Raw genomic sequence first — 20,123 nt, 5'->3', positions numbered from 1 at the left:
AAAGATTTTAGATCAACTTGTTATAGTTTCCAGAAGTTTAACCTGATCACATGCATAAATTTATTTCACTTTGAAGTAGTAGAATGTAATGCCTGCTTGTTTAAAAAATGCTTATTTTTGTTAGTAAAAATCTTGGTTTTGTTGTCAATATCAAATTTTGAGAGCTGTCTTGTTTACCAATAGTAACCGGATACCAGGTTTCATTATGGCACACAGCACACTTGTCAACTCTGCTGTCAAGCATGTAAATATACATTCGTCCAATACTTTTCTATAACAAGTTGGGTGTGTAATGAACTGGGCCTGTGAAATTGTTCAGGTGACAGGATCAACCACTTGACCTAATTTTTTTTTTAAACTTGATTTATTGATGAGGACTAGTAAAAGCTTATTGGAGTATTAAGTTTGTTCATTATCTGTTCTACCTATGATACATTATTTTGATATATTTGAACAAAGAAAATAAATGCCATTTAATGGATAAAAAAGCAGTTTAATTGAACAAGGTTGGAAACCTAATGTTTTTTTTTTCTTTTAAGTTATTCCTTATTGATTTTGGTTTGGCCAAAAAGTACAGAGACAACAGGACAAGGCAACACATACCATACAGAGAAGATAAAAATCTCACTGGCACTGCCCGATATGCTAGCATCAATGCACATCTTGGTATTGAACAGAGGTGAGTTTGACAATTGAATGTGTTAATCAGATCCATAGCAAAAGCCATTAAGGGGCTTTTTAAATATTTCAATTAGTTTCTTACAATATCTAATGATGTCTCTTGGCTGAGGATTTGAATGGTGGTTGTTTATCCTCTTACCTGCTGCTTTAGCCAGTGCAGAGAAGCCAATTAAATGGGGCCTTCTTGTTTTCTTTGTTGAAGGTTATCTCCTGGGAAGAAAAATACTGCATGATGAAAAGTTAGATGCATAAATGCAATCTTACCGTGATGTTTACTTTTGCAGCTGGAGATAGTGCTTACTTTCTTGATGCTGATTTTGGGCGTTTTATATTTTACTGGTGCCAGTTGAGTTTGGGGGAAGAATATTGGTTATTTTTACAAAGAAAATGTTATCTGAGTACTCATGAACCAAAGGGGGTTGGTGGGTCATCTTTCTGTCCTCTTTCACTCTATAAATGAATAGCATCTACTTTGAAGTAAATCTTTGTAATCTCTGTGCTATTTTCTTGGCTTGAATTCTAGGTTTTCATGTTCCCTTCATCTTTTATAAATCATTTTTTACTCAAAACAAGCATAGAAATGACAGATGATATGCTTCTAGGTTAAGGAACCTCATACGAAGATTTTCAGCTTAGAAAATATCCATGAATATCTGAATACCCAGGGTTAAACTATGATTTCACATTTCCTGTAAGTCAAAGTATTACTAGTTCTTAAATATATGGGTCTCTCTGAATATATGTATGTGTATAGTTGACCCCTGAACAAGTCGGGATTGAATTGCTCTGGGTCAACTGAAATGTGGTCAGTTGAAGAAAGTCCATATAAATGGAGCCTTGCATTTCAAATCTGTGTTGTTCAAGGGTCAACTAAGAGAGACAGAGATCATACAGATGCTTAATTAGGTTTACAATGTTAATTGATTTCAGCATCCCTAAAGTTATTATGAGCTTCTGCAAAACTTACAATTGTCCTGCTCTTTGGTTTGGAAAGTTGTTTAGCTAAACCCTTTTCCTTCTTTAAAAATTAAGTTGCAAGACAGTGTTAGGTTTTATAATTTCAAGTTTTATGAGAAAGTTTTATTTAGAAGTAACGCATTTTGAAATTTTTTATTACATTAACTATGTACCTTCTTGCACAAGACAGCAAATTGCTCTCTCCTTGCTTGACAAAATTCTTCTGTGTACCTGGCTTTCTTTCACACGTTCTTCATAATAATTTTAGCTCATAAATTTACATTTTCTTTTCTAGTCGCCGAGATGATATGGAATCATTAGGATATGTTTTGATGTATTTTAATAGAACCAGCCTGCCATGGCAAGGACTAAAGGTAAACCAGACTCAAATTACCAGTTGTTTTTATTTTATTTGTTGAAAATATTACAGATATCTCCCTAATTTCCCTCCACAGACCCCTTCCACCTCGCCCCTGTCCCCTTCCCGCCCCTCTGCCCCCTCCCCCCTGTTTGTTTTAAGAATAAATATACATATTGGAGATGATCTTTAAGGTCCCTTTCTAATATGAGGTGTTCTCCAGTTGAATTAACAGAGAGAGGAAGGGGGGAGAGGGAGAGAAACATCAATGATGAGAAAGTCGTCATTGATTGGCTGCCTCCTGCATGCCCCTGACATGTGCCTTGACCGGGAATGGGACCACAATCTCCAGGATCGTAGGTCAATGCTCAACCTCTGAGTTACGCCCGGCCGGGCTATTTTTACTTTGTATTGGTAAAATAAAATCTGATCATTTCAGTAAGAATAAGCTAATATAGAATCCCAGAGTCACACCTAGACAACGGTTTTTGGGGAGACAGTAAGTCAAGCACCCATTGATAACCAGAAGCTTTAACTGGATAGAAGTTAACATGGGCTAAGAAATTAGATGGAGACTTTCTCATTTTGATGTGTTACCATTATGTTGAAAATACATACTTTAGTGTACAGTAAAACTGGTTTAGCCAGTATTAACTAGCTATATTAATTATCCTAACACTTCTTTTGTGAGTGTGTATTAATGATAATCTCTATGTCCTAGAATTAAATGGCTATGTTGGTATTTTATTCGTCCTGTAAAGGAAAATGGTTTCTGTATTTTTATTACCTGTGAGGCTAGAAAATTGTTTTGTGCTTGTATGTGGGTAGCTTTTTCAATATGAATATTTTTCATTGGAAAAATATTTTGACTTAACACCAGTTATTAATGCCACTAAATGATGGGCACTTTTTTGGTATTGATTTGATAATACCTTTGCCCTTATGTTGACTGTGGGTTAAGAAAAATGTCAAACTTGGCCACCCATGTTTTACTTAAATCATACATCTTCATGCTCCTATTAGATTCACCCTTTCCTCTAATAGCTAAAAATGTTCCTGAAGTAGAAACTCATGTAAAAAGTCAACAGTTAAGGGGGGAAACTTAGATATATTGTACTTTGGAGTGGTTTATTCTAGGTTATGATCTCTGGAATCTTAAGTTTATGTCCAGTATGTTAAACTAATAAGGTTCTCAATAGTACTGAGCGTGTCTGTGTAGTTTCATTCCTTTTTTTTCTACAGGCTGCAACAAAGAAACAAAAATATGAAAAGATTAGTGAAAAGAAGATGTCCACTCCTGTGGAAGTTTTATGTAAGGTAAGTGCATGATGAATTTTTTTTAATACGGATGATCCAAGAACAAAAAGAAACACTTTGCCAGCTCTGGAACTTAAACACCCTTTTAGGAGCTAGCCATTTGCCTTAAGTGTTTGTTTTATTGTTTCTGGCTTGTTTGGGCTCTGTCATCTGTTAAAAATTACAGAGGAAGTAAGAAAGCAGGTACACTTTTCTAATAGACCCTCACTAATTTATGTGAAAAATTAAACTTAAAAATATTCTCTTTATCCCTAAATTGATGCCAGAAAAGAAAGAACATCAACAATTGGTACATAAGGAATGGGAAAACAAAGGCAGGCAGATCAGAACAATATAGAATATAAAATGGCATGTCTCATGATAAAGATTTGAATCAGGCTTCTTTCTCTGAAACCTCAAACTTTGTAGAGAAGCATGGGAGTTGAGAATGGAGAGATATTTGTGTCATGATGGATCACCATGGTTTTCCACAGAAAAGACCACATGGATGTTTTTGAGACTATAAAATAACCTGAAATAATGAGAAAATAGTGTGTAAATTACATATTTGGGGGATAGAAAGTAGAAATCAGCATGAGTTGAAATAGTGTTCTGGGAGGGAGTATATGGTGATGCCTTTATGTCACCATCCACAAATTTGCTTTCCCCTTCTCTACATATGTATAGTAAAGAAGCTGATGGAGTAGGAGACTGTGATCTTTTCTGAGACTCCTTGGGATTTGTTGTTTCAAATTATGAAAAACCGTTTTAGGTTAATAAGTAAAATGTTTTTGTTATGATTCACCCAGATAACTTTAAAACCTATATACTTCAAGAGGTAAAACATATTTTCTGTAGACTATATTTCCATGGAACAGAAAGATTCATTTGGTTCGTCAGAAAAATCAACCATTTTTACAGGAAGAGAAGGGATTATTGGTCTATGTTTGTGGACTACCTCTTAATTTTGATGTAGAAATTGTGGACTATTTCTTTTTGGATTAGCCACATATAATTGATTCAGGGTGTAGTAAATATAGAAGTATTGGGTATTACTATAAAATAGTGGGAATATTTTCAGTCTTGTGGTCCAGTTGAGCTTCTTATTTCACATTGGTAATGCTTACGATATTGGTAGTTCTCTTTTGTTAAGGTTTTGCCTGTTTCCATAAGGTGGCAACACATGGAAGTATTCTATTTAACCTTCACTTTTGGTTGTTTAAAGTCTGGTTAAGAATTTAAACACAAAAATGTACAATATATTCATGGCTTTAGTTTCAGATGTTCACCCTGGAAAATAAAAATAGCATAAGAGTACTTTGTAAAACTTAAAACGATTTACATCAGGCCCGGCTGGGCATGGCTCAACCTAGGATCCAGGCGATCGGGGTTCGATTCCTGGTCAGGGCACATGCCCAGGTTGCAGGCTCAATCCCCAGTCAGGGGCGTGCAGGAGGCAGCCGGTCAATGACTCATCATTGATGTTTCTATCTCTTTCTCTCCTTTCCCCTCTCTGAAATCAATAAAGATATATTTTTTAAAAAAACACAACTATTTACATCAGTACAATCAATAAAAATACATTCTAACTCTACCTTGTTCTCCTGGATGTGAGAAATTCATTGAAATCTTAAGGTTGTGGGAAGATACTAACTTTTTCATTTTATTTATTTATTTTTCTTTATTTTTAATATATCTTTATTGACTTCAGAGAGAGGAAGGGAGAGAGTTGAAACATCAATGATGAGTGAGTTGTCATTGATCGGCTGCATCCTGAATGCCCCCAACTGGGGATCAAGCGTGCAACCCGGGCATGTGCCCTGACTGGGAATCGAACCTCCGTCTCCTGGATTCTAGGTTGATGCTCAACAGCTGAGTCTTGCCCCGCCGGTCGATACTATTTTAATTTACCTCCTTTCATACTTATATTTACATAGAGAGGAGGTGTAGGGATTTTTGTTATGTTAATGCTTTGCACATTTACATTTGTCCTGGCAAAATACTTCTGATGACTAATATCTGCAGCCTTAAAGTATTTATAAACATCTTTGAGAATCTTTCCTAGGAAATTGAACATGGAAAAAGTTTATGCCCACAGATGTGGTTTTTAGTATTGTTTATAATAGAGAAAAGTTGGTCTCCCCTAAATGTCTACTTATAGGGGACAAGTTAATTATGATGTATTCATAAGGTCAGCTCATGGAGCCACTTCAGAAGTTTATGAAGGGGTTGGAAAAAACAGAAGGATGCTTGCAATGTAATGTTAATGGGAAAAAAAGCAGAATATATTATTTAACAACACACTATTGCAGCAAAAAAATAGATTTTTCTCTACTAGTATTAAATGATACAGTAATACTAAGATGGTCAAGACAGTGAAATTTTGTTAAATTTATGAGGATACCAAGTCAGTTATTTTACTTTCAGATCTTATAATAAAGTAGTAGATACCCTCCTCAAATACATATTTTGCTTGTATTTGAATAGGTTTATTTTTCTATATTGAAATGAGCCGTTTTGTTTTTGTTTTTTTCTTTGTGTTTTACTCTTGAACTTACAGGGGTTTCCTGCAGAATTTGCCATGTACTTAAACTATTGTCGTGGGCTGCGCTTTGAGGAAGCCCCGGATTACATGTATCTGAGGCAGCTATTCCGCATTCTTTTCAGGTTAGTTTTTAAGGTGTTTTAAGACTATTAACTCCAGTGAGGGTAATTAGTTAAATTTATTCAACATATCTAATCTGACAAGTGGGAAATTAAAGTGATCCTAGCCAATATGAGTAAAATTTTAAGAAACTAATTTTGTTTGGCTTTTTTCCCTTTGTAGTGTAAATGTGCTTGAAATCATTTTAATTTGGGATGGAAAAACAGTTGGATCTGGCTCACAGTAGAATCTAACTTTTCCACAATAATTGCATTTTACATTAGATCTAAGTGACATTGGTGGCCCTTGGAAGTCTCCAACTCTGGTATAGAACCTTATTCAATACCAAAGTGAAAAGCGATTAAAATATCAGTCATGGAGTTTTTGTTTTGTTTTTTAATATATCTTTATTGATTTCAGAGAGAGGAAGGGAGAGGGAGAGGGAGAGATAGAAACATCAGTGATGAGAGTCATTGATTGGCTGCCTCCTGCATGCCCCCTGCTGGGGACTGAGCCTGTAACCTGGCCATGTGCCCTGACCGGGAATCGAACCACGATCTCCTGGATCTTAAGTCGATGCTCAACCACTGAGCCACGCCAGCCAGGCAGTCATGGAGTCTTTGATAGTATGGAGGCAGGCCCAAACTCTAGGGTTCCCTAGGTGTAACCCCAAATTGGTCTTGAAGTGGGAAGGATGGAATAGAGTACACAGAAAAGAATAAGAATTGGAGATCATCCTTTAACACCAGAAAAGTGTTCTCAAGCCAACCAGCATAGATACCTTCCTTAGAAGCTTAGAGTCCCATTCCTACTCTGATTTGTTTTTAGGAGTGCCTCCTATTATGATGATCCCCACAAGGTAATTGACAGTGTTTTGCTGTTCATGCTGCCTTTCATTCCCACACTCTTGTCCTTTTAAGAAAGTTTAAAGGGAACTTTTTTTTTTTTAAGGGGAGAGGATTTATTCTTATCAAATACAGCAGATCAAAAGTGGTGATGTCCTTTTCCTGCAATCATAACATGTAAAAAGTGAGAATTAATTGAATGGTTTAAAATATCAATAGGGAAATAAATCTTTTAGAAGCTATCACACTTAAGAGAAAATACTCATTTCCTTAAAAAATGCCCTCACTGTCTTGAAAGTTCAGTAGTGTATTAAACTAATCTAATTGAAGGATTAACATATAATTTTATGTTTTCCAGGACCCTGAACCACCAATATGACTACACATTTGATTGGACAATGTTAAAACAGAAAGCAGCACAGCAGGCAGCCACTTCAAGTGGGCAGGGTCAGCAGGCCCAAACCCCCACAGGCAAGCAAACTGACAAAACCAAGAGTAACATGAAAGGTTAGTAGCCAAGAACCAAGTGACGTTACAGGGGAAAAAAATTGAACACAAAATTGGGTAATTCATTCATTTCTAACAGTGTTAGATCGAGGAGGTGGTTTTAAAATACATAATTTGGCTCTGTTTTAAAAAAAAGACGTCCTTGGAAAATTTGACTACTAACTTTAAACCCAAATGTCCTTGTTCATATATATGTATATGGATTTGTATATACATATATGTGTGTATATTATATCATTTCTCTTGGGATTTTGGGTCCTTTTGTAACAACTGCATCTTTTTTACTCATTCATTAACTCTTTCCAAAATAAACATTTGGTGTTGGGAATATGGTATAGTCAGTCAATCCAAAATCCTAGACCTAACACTTGTTGATTTTTAATAATGAAGCTGGTTAGCCATGATGTCTTGACTTTCTTTCAGACTAACTGTTAAGAATTGTTTCCTGCATGTTAATGCTTTAGCATTTAAAATGGAATATTGTGAACATGATCTAATTTCAGGAGGTGAGCCTGGCATTGCCCCCAAAGTGTCTATCTTCTCAGTTGTAGAGCATCTAGTTTAAGCTCTTAAATGCTCAAATAACTGAAAAGCTGGACACATCTTTCCTAGTCAAAAATAAATCTCTTGGTTGATACTTAACTACATATGTTCTTAATTTCAAAATGATTTTTTTGTTTTTGGCTTTATTTTTAAAAATCTTGCTAATATTAAGCATCCAGGAGTCCAATTTGGAATTGAATCTTGCAGTTGGGCTGTGCAAATTTGAAAAAAAACTGGGGCAAATGCCATTGAACTACTAGTCTGTTTCCTTTCCGTCTTTCTCTGGCACTCTTGGTGTGCTATAGGAATAGAACTGTTAGAGCACAGCTCCATTTTTTTATCCCTGTTGCCATACAGTGCAACTCCTGTCTTTCATGTTTTTGGTTGTTTTCTTCCCCCTTTCTTGGGCTTACCTCCTAATACCTGCCTACTTTCTGGAAGTAGTGGGCAGGTAAGGTTTGGTTTTTGCTTTTTAATTATTTAATTTCTGAATGACTGCTCTAGTCTGAACTTGGTCTTCTTTGATTCATATTTTTCATGTTGTGTTTAAACTATTTTGTAATATAAAAATAGGCTCTAATCTGAGGAAACTTTACAAGAAGTATAATTAACTGATGTCATCCTCATCCCAGCAGCTCATCTATTAGGAATGAGGTTGAGATGCTTCCTTACTAGGAAGGAGTCACAGTTGAAGATTTAATATAGTGAGGGTTCTTGATGAAATTTCATCTAGTGATGAAATTTCAGCTCAGGATAGCAAACACTAATGCTTGCCCAGTGCTCTGCCTGTGCATCTCAGGTGGGACTTAATTGCCCCTGTTGGGGGGCTTAATCATTGTTTAACTAATCATAGTACCAAGAAGGTAGAAGAAATGCTACTATTAGGTAAGACGACCTAGAGTTTCTAAACTGAGGCCTTGTTACACCTGACACCTATAATAATATATTTGCTTTTTCTCTCAGAATGAAATCAATTTTTGGCTAAAGCTAGCTGGGATAATAGGATCATCAGGAATTGCAGTTTCTAGAACTAAAATTAGATCAAAATCTCAGCTGACCTAGAACATTTCACTTCAGGCATTCAGCAGCCTTCAGAAAGAATTATTATATGTTATTTTGAGCTAGTTTTATTGTTAGTTTACTATGTGTTTCTTACTCAATAAACAAGTAAAATTTTTGTCCTGCCCTGCCCTATCCAGGTCTTAAAGATGAGCAGTTGGATCCACTGAGTTAGTATGTTTCCTTGGGGAAAAAATTAAACTTAAGTTTAATCCTTACTTTGTACGTAGCTATTTTTTATAAAATCAACTTAAACTCTTACAACAGTCTCATAGCATTATTAGACACAGGGGTACACTAATTATTACATTAAAATGGCCTTTATTAAAGCACATCACATATCATTGACTACTTTCAGAGATGAAGGTCCACACGGTATAATTTGGGTCCAAGGAAAATACTGCTTGTGACTAAAGCGGTTCACTCCACAGAATACAAACAACAAAATTCTTTTTGATCTTTGACTTCTTGACATCTTTTATTTTGGATAAAAACTTAGTGTCCCAAGCAAATTTTACATGAAACCCCTATATATAAAGCCATGAAGGTTTTTAGCGAGTTTCAGGGTGGCATGAAATGAGTATGGGGAGCCAGTTCCCCTAACCTTACCCCAACCCCATCTTCTGGGTCATCCATCTATTAAGAAGTCTTTGAAATCTGGAGTTTGAAAGCGGGTCTGGATTACTTATTCCTGATTCCAGTCTCTCAGTAGTAAGGGGGCGGGAGTGGGGAAGAGAACATCAATGTGAGAGAGAAACTGAGCAGCTGCCTCCACACGCTTCCCAACCGGGGGCTGAACCTGCAACCTAGGTTATGTGCTCTGACCCAGAATCAAACACTCGACCCTTCCGTGTACCCGACGATGCTCCAACCAACTGAGCCACACCTGCTAGGGCTAGAAGGTGCTTTTCAAATACATCATATCACTTGTTATGTACAGTTATATTTTCAGAGTTTTTCACATCAGAGAATTCAGCTTCTTAAATGAATCTTCAGCAAGTAGAACTCTGTATCACAGTAATATCCATTCCTGGAAAAATGCTCCAGATGGTGGCATTCACTAGTGTATTTTATGTGACTATTTTTAGTTTTGAAAAAGCTATATCTAATGTTTCTAAATGGAAAGCTATAAGTTTTAGCAATTCACTAAAAAATATACAAAGACTTTAAAAAGTCTGCCTTAATTCCCCTAAGAAAGGTTATTATATGTAATAGGCTCCTACTCTAATTACTTTTCTAAAGAAAACATCTGAAATGTTCAGTTCCAAAGCCCATCAAAAGAACGGTAATAAGAAACAACGTGTTTCTCCTAATGCCCACTGTGCTCTGTACTAGTTTTCAGTGCTCAGGCACCACATGATTATTACTACTGCTTTTATACATGTTAAAGAGCAGAAGAAAAGGTTCACATCTGATATTCTCCAAATTCATTTCACTTCCTTTCAACTATATGTGATTATCAGAAAAGTACTTTTCAGGACTTAAAAAGTACAGGAAAAGGAAATATTTTTAGGACACTCACAATCCAATTAAGTTAATCATTTCTTTAGTTAAGGGCAGAGATGGGAGAATTTCAGAAGGTAGTAAAACCAAAAGCTGATCCTCACATAAGTCTGCTGTTCTCATCAGCTTATCCCATCTATCAGTTCACTCCATTCATCAGTACTAAGCATAGTTTTGTCATAAGTACCTGGATGTCAAATTGTTGGCATTCGTGAGATCAGAAATAGTTTTCCATCACATTATCCTATCATGTCCATGGTCTTCCTTGAATTACCTTCCAGTATTTGCTGGGCTTCACCTACCATTTATGTCTAGCTTAACTTTTTCTGACTTCACCAATTGCTGCTAGGAACGTGGCTGGTCACTTAGCAACGTAACCCAAATCACAGGGGAAGACCTAGAAATATCTGGAGCGACTGATCTGCTCTGAATACACTCAATTCAAAGAAGTACCAGGGAGCTGCATCTGCTTGATGAAATTTTTGTCAACTTTTTTCACTGCGGACAATGAAGCTGGAGGGGAAAGAAATTACCCAACAGGAAATGAAGATGAGTGCGCAAGCGCTAACTTGTGATGCTAGAGGCGCACATCTTCAAGGCTTCTGGACCTGTCGGACTGCAGCTTGTCAGACTGTCTGGGTGACACAACTGTCCAGAAGACCCAGAACAGGACAGTGTTGCTGGGACTCAGCGGTGTATAATGCAGACCATCTACCATTTGGGGAAGGAATCAGTTGTAACAGGTATTTTAAAATTCAGCAACCTCAGAAATCTGTAGAAGAATAAATTCTGTGACGGGGGAGACAAGAAATGAGATCATCAGTGTGTTTTTTAACGCAGTGTGTAGGGATGATGTGTACCTACTATACCTAACTTGTCATTTATCTTGTTTGATGTGTACCTACTATACCTAACTTGTCATTTATCTTGATATAGTGATTAAAATCTATATGCTTTATCTTTCCTAATATAATACTTTTCTGTAGAGAAGGAAGAATTATTATAGGTTCTTTGTTTTTCTTTAACTTTTATACTGCCAATCTGCTTCAAAATTCTATGTGACCAAAAGAACCACACAGCATGCTGTAGGAAAAGTTAATATAAATGGCATTGCATAGTGATGAATATGAATATTATAGCTAAAATTACATTATAGAAAGTTGTCTTATACTGTGAAAGGATTTTACATTTCAAAAGCCCATCATAAACCTTCAAGCCTTACTAAAATTACATAAATATTCCTTTAAACTAGTTTGTAATTCTATCAAAAAAAATTCAGGGATATCTGAATTTAACTCACGAATACGAGCAGATATGTACTCTTCGGATTGAGAGGTAGAAGCTCCTGGTTAGTTACATAAAAATAAACATTTTTTTCCTTTGCAGATTTGAAAAGAAACTTAAATGTAGCTAGCTATTAACTCTTTAATCTGCCACATTAACTCTGCAATCCTGTTTTAATTTTTCACCCTCTTTTAGGAACAAAGGAATCCACTTTAGCTGTTGTTGCAGCGAAGATGGGTTTTTGAACTAGAAGCCAGTGGACGCCACCTAAACTACAAGATCAAAACCAAGCACTACTGCACGCTGGGGAAAAGAATGCTTAGTACTTGAAGACAGAATAGTTGGATACCTCCTGGATGCTCATACTGAGATTTTTTTTTTTCTGAACAAACTTCAGTAACACTCTAGGACAATTCACTGGAGAAACATTAATCCCTGGGCGGAATGTTCTACCTACCACCGTCTAATCTGAAGAGTTAAATCTGGATTTAACTGCTGTGTTATACCAGGAATATTGTTAGGCTGGCCTTTAACTAATCCATAAAAACAATTGTAATTGACCCAGCAATTCTTCAAATCAGATTAAAAGATGAACAGATAAAATTCTTACCTAGATATAATTTTTATCCCTCTTACAGATGAGTTTTTTCATATTTTGACTCCAATGTAACTCAAAATTCCTTCTTAGTTTGTTAGTGACGATGGTTTCCATTTAAAGCTGTTTGGATATTGAACATAGTAATTATTCAATATAATTATATAAGCAAGCTATGTTAAAACCAACTATTTTAGTAGTTGTGAAAATCTTTTTTATGGTATTTAATAATTGCAGTACTTGAAACCAAATGCTCATCAGGAAAAAGTTCATTTCTATTTAGCTAATCATAGTTTTAGTTTGCTTTAAAATACTCTATTTTAAAATTGGAATTAGATTACATAACTTGGTCAGGTTTTGAAAACTTAATTCAGGTTTGACAGCCATTTCTTTTTATGGCTTACCCTGCTAATCCTATTTAATAATATATACCAAATAGATGATACCCCTTGTGGTGAGTACATTTTCAGAAAGTTTTCTTTCATTTTTGGCATTTGCTTTGTGAACATGTAGTACTTGGGACAGGCAGCAAAGGTCTGTTCTATCTATTCTTGTGTTAGGCACTATGGAGAGACAACAAAGTGCCGCACTGACATCTTGTCCTCAGGGCTTAGCACAATATATTTATTAAATGAAGGAAGGTGACTTTCTGCCCCCAGATGAAAAAACTCCTAGTTAACAAGTGAGAGAATATTTACCAAGAAACAATATGTAAATGTTTGGCACTATCTTTAGGAGAAGACACATGTGTATGAACATTAAGTTATAGAAGTATTTTATTTATCCCACAAAGCTCATTGGACAAATGTTTGAGACATACAAAAAACATGGTTCATGCTAAGGAAGTGAGATCAGAGTGGGCTAGAATATGGTATTAATAGAGCCATTAAGGGTTTGGAGCGGGGGTGGTCAAGAGGCATTGACACCTTAAAGGAAAGAAGGCATTGATAGTTGTGGATGAGGGAGGGGAGTGTTTGCAGGATGGGGAAGGCAGGAGAAGTAAATAAAGCCAAGAAAGCAACTGATTTACATTTTCAAAGCAGCGACAAAACCTGTTCTTTTTAATGTAACTGATGGAAATAAAGAATTTTTAAAGGTCTAAGGTTTCTATAGAAAAAGTTTTCTGTTGAGTGGAATAACTCAGATAATTATGCCTTGAATATATTTATTAAAACTGTTCCTTATTTGTATCAGAAATAATGTGCAGAAAGTTCCTATTCATAGTATGATTAAAACTATACTTTCCGTTTGTTAGAGCAATCTATTTTTCATCCATTTGACAGAATAGTTGAAAACTTATTATGTCCTGGGTACTAGAAACACATAAGTAAACAACAGGCTTATTAGAATTACCATTATTTCTCTAGTTTGAGAATTATACGCTGACTGAGAAGCTTTAAGTCACTGTGCATTACTATCTAGAAGTATCCAGAACAGAAAAGTTTCTTGTCTATTTTTTAAAAAATGAGTTTGTGATCTTCAAATAGATAAGAATCACGAGTCATAATCCTAAAATAATCATTAGCTCAACTACCTAATTTCCTTATTTTGGGTGTGGTTTTAAAAACTTTTAGTTTGTAATTTTAACCTTTTTTCCCCTGTTTTTTATTTTTTTGAACAGGTTTCTAAGCATGAATCAAGGAACAGAAGAAGCAGTGCAGATGATCGGAGCAGCATTTGTTTCTCCCCAAATCTAGAAATTTTAGTTCATATGTACACTAGCCAGTGGTTGTGGACAACCATTTACTTGGTGTAAAGAACTTAATTTCAGTATAAACTGGCTCTGGGCAGCATTGGTGATGCTGTGTCCCGAGTTGTAGCCGCTGTAATTGTGAATATTAACTGAGATAGTGAAACATGGTGTCCAGTTTTCTATTGCATTTTTTTCAAGTGAAAAAGTTAACTAAATGGTTGACACACACAAATTGGTGGAGAAATTGTGCATATGCCAATTTTTTGTTAAAATCTTTTTCTTTGAACTATACTGCTTTGAGATCTCATTTCAGAAGAACGGCATGAACAGTCTTCAGCCACAGTTGTGATGGTTGTAAATGCTCACAATTGTGCATTCTTAGGGTTTATCCATCCCTGGGGTTTGCAAGTTGTTCACTTAAAACATTCTTAAAATGGTTGGCTTCTTGTTTGCAAGCCAGCTGATATGGTAGCAACCAAAGATTCCAGTGTTTGAGCATATGAAAGACTGCCTGCTTACCTGTGCTAGAAATAACAGCATCTAAAGTGAAGACTTAAGAAAAACTTAGTGACTACTAGATTATCCTTAGGACTCTGCATTAACTCTATAATGTTCTTGGTATTAAAAAAAAAAAAAAAAAGCATATTTGTCACAGAAATTTAGTTAACATCTTAAAACTGAACATGTATGTATGTTGCTTAGATAAATGTAATCACTGTAAACATCTATATGATCTGGGATTTTGTTTTTATTTTGAAATGGGAGCTTTTTTGTTTACAAGTTCATTAAAAACTAAAAACTTTCTGTAAGGAAATGAGATTTTTTTTTTAACAACAAAAATGCCTTGCTGACTCACTATAAAATCAAGATCTCCCCAATTTTTTGATAGACTACTTCAAGCCATTTGTTACATAATACTCCTTTGCAAATCATTTTAGGTTTTGTGGTATAATTGTCCTCAAATTAAGTTTTTTTGGTCTGGAGGAGAAAGGCATTTCATTTTTCTTAATGACTTGCAGGCACACATACCTAGTGCTGGGACTTGGTATTGTAACTCCTGCAGCCTCAGACTAGCAGCTGGACTGATTTTGTACAAGAATGAAAGCGTTAAAGGGTTTAACTACAGAATGAAGTCTGCCTTTAAATTTTTTTGTTAATTGGCTCTGAGTGTTGACTCTTAACCTTGGAAAACATCACACCATGTGAGGTTCATGTGATCCGCTGACCCTCCCTAGCCCACCATTTCTGTAAGTTTTCTGCGCTTCCTCTCAATCTTATGTGCCACTCTTCTTTTTCTGACCCAAGAGAAAGATTTATTGACAGTTATTTTTCAAAAACTAATTTATTTATAGCATGTCAGTTTAAATTTTAAAAAGAACTTTCATCTGAAAATGCTGCCAGGAGCCAATTGTGTAAAAATGTAGGTATTTTGTAAAATAATCTTGAAACTGTAAATTGACACTAGTTTGGTCAGATTGCATCAAGCTTAATTTTTCTTTTTTTTTCCTTCCTTTTTTTTTTTCATTTGAAAACTAGCAATAATTAATTCTGTGATTCCTACATTCTGCCGCTAAAGGATATACTAGCTCCATCATACTGCAGAAATGAGTATGAACTTTTGGGGTAGACAGCTTTGTTTCTTTTCTGTCCACTCATGTCAGTTAAGGTATTTGTTTTCTTGACTAATAAACCCTTTGATACTTTTAGCCAGAAATCAGTCTCATAAAGCTATTTTTGAGTATAGTTTGTGTAAAATAAAAATGTTTAGCTTTGGCAATAACTTTTCCAAGCTGAACTCCCTCTAGCAAGATATTTTTCAGTGCTTTTATTTACTATGCACTTAGACTATGCACTTTTTCTGAAATATTTTTGTAACACTTAACTTTTTTGTATTTTTGCCATTTGAAAAGGTTGTGGTGTAGTTGGTCTGTAATTAAGTTGCAGATTTATAACTGCTGTTAGCTTTGTAAATCAAAAATATAGGTGTTTTTGTCCTGGTATATCGTCATTCCATCTGCAGCTGGAGCTGGAATCCCATTGATCTTCTAGCTACCATTCATTTCTTCACAGTTCACAAAAGAAGAATGTGAAATTCAGTGAATGCTGTTTACTAATCCTGTTGGGAGATGAATCTCATTTCACCAAAATTAAATTATGTTTTTCCACTAAAATGATGATACAAGTTGAAGACACATCACTGAAATTGGAAGACCTCACCACTTAAGGCTCCACAGTGGCTCACTCAGCTGAACTCTAGGTTACTACTATTTACTTTGTTCACCCATTGGGGGGGTACAGTTTTTTTAAATGTTGGGAGATGGCCATTCTAACTACTGTTGAATGTCTCTGTTTTGGGAAGGTATAACAAGAAAATAAAAAAATATATATGACGGGAGAGACTGGTTATCTCCTCCCATATGGTTGTGCTCATGCTCCTAAGGCCTACAAATGGGACTTTGGGGGTTTGCTTTTATTGTGTTTCATGGACAAATATTAAGAGACTTTTTATTTCTACCAGTCCTTGCAGTACTACTATTAAATATTTTAAGCAGAGTATACTGTAATAATTATAAACTTAATTTCATTATAATAAAAAACAACAATAAGGATTTTTAGACCTCAAGCTAATGAGCTAGTTTTCCCTAATGTTTGCTGAACTATCTATCAAGAATAGGTTCTTATAACTTTATTAGTGAACCATGGGAATTCTAAGAAGGAGTGGCCTAGACATTTTCAGCTCCTGCAAATTCAGCAGTCCCAGGTAGTTGACTCTGAGCTGATGTGTAGCAGTATTTTAGACTTTCTTTTAGTTTTTAAATAGTAATAACCATGTGACCCAGATGTATGTCGATCTATGTGAGATAAATTGTTAAAAACATAAAAGAATTTTATATATCGCTGATGTGCTTCCCCTTTAAAGTAGACTGTGAGACTATTCTTTAAATCACACTACTATTGCTCAACATTTTGAAGGTTTCTCACGCCCAGCCCGCAAAAAATTTTCCACTTCCTCCTCAGAATACATGTAATAATGACAAACTTTAGTCTACTTCTCATCTTCTGAAAAGGCCAGAGAAGGGATCAAGGATAAGTTTATTCCGTCAGGTTCTGCATTCTGTATTTAATCATCAACCAATATATAATTGAAGTAGAATGATTTGTTTTCTGAAATGACTTGTTAGACCACTTTGGGGATAGTGTGTATGCAAAAATGTAATGAAAATGTTGAGCAACATCGGGGCTATTAGAGCAACTAACTGTTTAAGATACCTTTCAAGTAGGTCAAATGCATTGTTTGTTGATTGAGGCTGTGGACCCACAGTGGCTAGAATTCTGTGATCCTGCAGATTCAACAAGTTAGAGACCTGAGAATTGACACTTAATTTTTTTGGTCTCTTCTCCTTTTCAGCCTAGTGCTGTGAATTGGTTTATTCTACCTTTACTTTTGTCTAACCAGGTCCCTTTAAGAGGTTTTTTGAAGCAACCCTACTGTTGTTAACCATGTACAGTCAAAATTACGAAGAAATGTTTGTAATATTAATGATTGCTTTAAGTATTGGGAGCAGTGATGAGTTAATTGGCGTCAGTACTACCCAAGACCTGAGTCAGAGCACCTGCCATGTTGAGTGCTTTCTGAATGAATGGAAGAGTAAAATGGGGGTGGGGAAAGGCTTTAAAAGACCAGTATGTCCATGTTCATAGTGAGGTGGCCAACTAGAGTGTGTAAGTCATAGCTATTTAAGTACAGGGTTTTCTGTTGTACTTAGTCATTTACCACTCCAAGCATGTGCATTTTTCATAGGGAGATACATGTGGAAAAGTTTGAAGAAATGACCTGAGCTACTTTGGCATCACAGTGTACTTTTAGACTGTCAGGAGCTGTGCCAGCTATAGGGAATTCAGAAGCGAACAGGACAATGCCATCTTAACAGTTTACCGTGTGAAAGAACAGTTTTATACTACAGGGTAACCATTGCGAAAGAGGAAGTATTTGGGTTCTATGGGAGCACCTAGCAGGGAGAGCCACCTCAGTCTTGAAGTTGCTTAAGGCTTTTGGAAAGAGTACGTTAGACATCTAGACAGATGTGGGAGCAGATAAATTAGATGGAGAGCAACAGATGAAAAACCTGAACTAAGGCTAAGAAAGAATAAAATTAGCCACAGAACCGTTAAAGGGATGGACAAAATTGGAAGTGCTCTTTGGAAGGATTACAAAGTTTTAGGCAGGAAACCCACTTAAGCTATTGCAGGAGAGATTAGAGCACATTGGAAGATAGACAAAAGCTGTGGGAGAGGATTGGTAGTGAAAAGACGGGGTGGAATCTGCAGATTATGCCTTATTCTGTCAAAATCATGAAAAATACTGAAGTATCTTATTTCCTGAAGGTGACAAGAATTGTGGTTGGGTTTTAAAGGGACTTGGGTCTTTGTCTCAGTTTAACTTCATCATGTAGCATCTAGGGGAAGCCTTAAGAGCTTGTTCCCTGTTTGGTGAAATTGAACAACTGTATGGAACTATTTTCAGTTACCCTCAAAAACTCTGCCGGTAGCAAAATTTAGATATTTCTATCTACATTTCTTCTAATGCCATTTTAAATGTTAAAGACTGTTTTAACTTCATTATTTATTAGTTAAGATAAAAGTTTTTGTGTCTTTGAAGAAACAGTAAATTGCCCATTTGTCTACTAACTAATAAGTGTGATCATGGATCAGACTTTCACAAGACAAGCAAGGGCTTCATACTCGGTCATCTCCGTGGCCTGAGTCGGTGCCCTTAGAAATGACTTGTGGTTTATAGTCCTGTTTACAAGTTGCTTTTTAGCTTTTTCATTTTGTAACTTTATTTTGATATTAAGAACAAAAATTGCAAGAATAGAACTGTGGTTCCCCCTTATGCTATTTAATGAACATTTTGCCCCATTTGCTGTGTAAACATACTTTTTAATCATTTTAAAGTAGGTTACAGATCTTCCCCCTTTACACCTAATATTTTTAGTGTGGGTAGTATAATTACTAAAATCAGAACATTTTAAAAAATGTTTTTATTGATTTTTTAATTTTTATTTTATTTTTGAGAGAGAGAAACACTGATGAGAGAGAAACATCATCAGCTGCCTCCTCCACGCCCCTACTGGGGATGAAGCCTGGAACCCAGGCATGTGCCCTGACCGTGACCACTTGGTTCCTGGGTCGACGCTCAACCAGTGAGCCACACTTGGCTGGGCAAAATCAGAACATTTTAATATTCACACATTTGTAGTCCAGTCTGTTTAATCCGTTACCCCAATGTCTTTCATAACTCCCCTCCCACCCACCCCACCCCAAACTGTCCAGGATCCAAAGCAAGGATCATGTGTTGTGCTCAGTTGTCAGGTCTGTGTAGTGTCCTTTAATTTGTCCTTTCTGACATTACAATTATGTGTGTAATGTTTTTATTTCCCAGCTGTGTTCACTGAGGGCCTAGTACCTGTAGTAACTGCAGCAGCAGTGAGTACACCTAGTACCCAGATCTTGACTTCTAAATAAAGGAACCATGCTCCTTGGAGAAATGTCTGACTTTAGGACCCGGGCAGAGAAAGTACAGATGAACCTGTAACATTCTGTTGTACCAGGAAGGAAGGAAATCTCAAAAAAAATGATGGGTATGTGTCAAAAGGGCATGGGAAACACTTGAAGGGTTCTTACTAGCCAAACCTGTATCAATACATTATTGAAATATTGGTAGCAACATAACTCACTGACAATCCAAGATTCTCATATTGATCTAAAAAAATGGGGAGAAGGAAAAGCTCTTAGTGTCAGCTAATACAGGGGAATGTAATAATGCATTAGAAAAGCATTTTGCTAAAAGCAAGTGTGACTTCGATGAGCAGAACATTTTACATTGTCTTAAAAGTATCTACACATTACTTACTGAGGGACCTTTTTTTAAAGTATTGATTTTTAGAGGAAGGGAGAGAAGCATCGATCTGTTCCACTTTTCGTGCACTCATTGGTTCCTTGCATGTGCCCTGACCAGATCAAACCAGCCTTGGTGCATCTGGACAGTATAACCAACTGAACTACCCGTCCAGGACTATTGAGGGACTTTCTTAAAAATATTTGGCCTGAACACTTAAAATACTAACATTTTTTGATCCTCAGTTGGAGAGGTGGTG

At 36.0% G+C, this 20,123-nt stretch overlaps 1 protein-coding gene across 2 annotated transcripts in view; it reads left to right on the top strand.

The window, feature by feature from the left end:
• The window catches only part of CSNK1A1 (casein kinase 1 alpha 1), a 42,346-nt gene extending 25,758 nt beyond the window's left edge, over positions 1-16,588 (top strand). Inside the window, exons 5-10 of one of the 2 annotated variants that reach the window (XM_016210609.2) lie at positions 540-679; positions 1,934-2,012; positions 3,239-3,313; positions 5,853-5,959; positions 7,140-7,252; positions 13,894-16,588. In XM_016210609.2, the coding sequence (XP_016066095.1) occupies positions 540-679; positions 1,934-2,012; positions 3,239-3,313; positions 5,853-5,959; positions 7,140-7,252; positions 13,894-13,901 (522 nt within the window). In that variant the 3' untranslated portion in view covers positions 13,902-16,588. Of the gene's footprint in view, positions 1-539; positions 680-1,933; positions 2,013-3,238; positions 3,314-5,852; positions 5,960-7,139; positions 7,289-13,893 lie in introns of both variants that reach the window. The other variant, XM_016210607.2, reaches the window with a different exon arrangement.
• Positions 16,589-20,123: the final 3,535 nt, after the last annotated feature.

This window comes from Miniopterus natalensis, chromosome 4 (assembly GCF_054644295.1).
Source record: "Miniopterus natalensis isolate mMinNat1 chromosome 4, mMinNat1.hap1, whole genome shotgun sequence".
Lineage (NCBI taxonomy): Eukaryota > Metazoa > Chordata > Mammalia > Chiroptera > Miniopteridae > Miniopterus > Miniopterus natalensis.
This window is presented reverse-complemented; position numbering and strand designations above follow the sequence as displayed.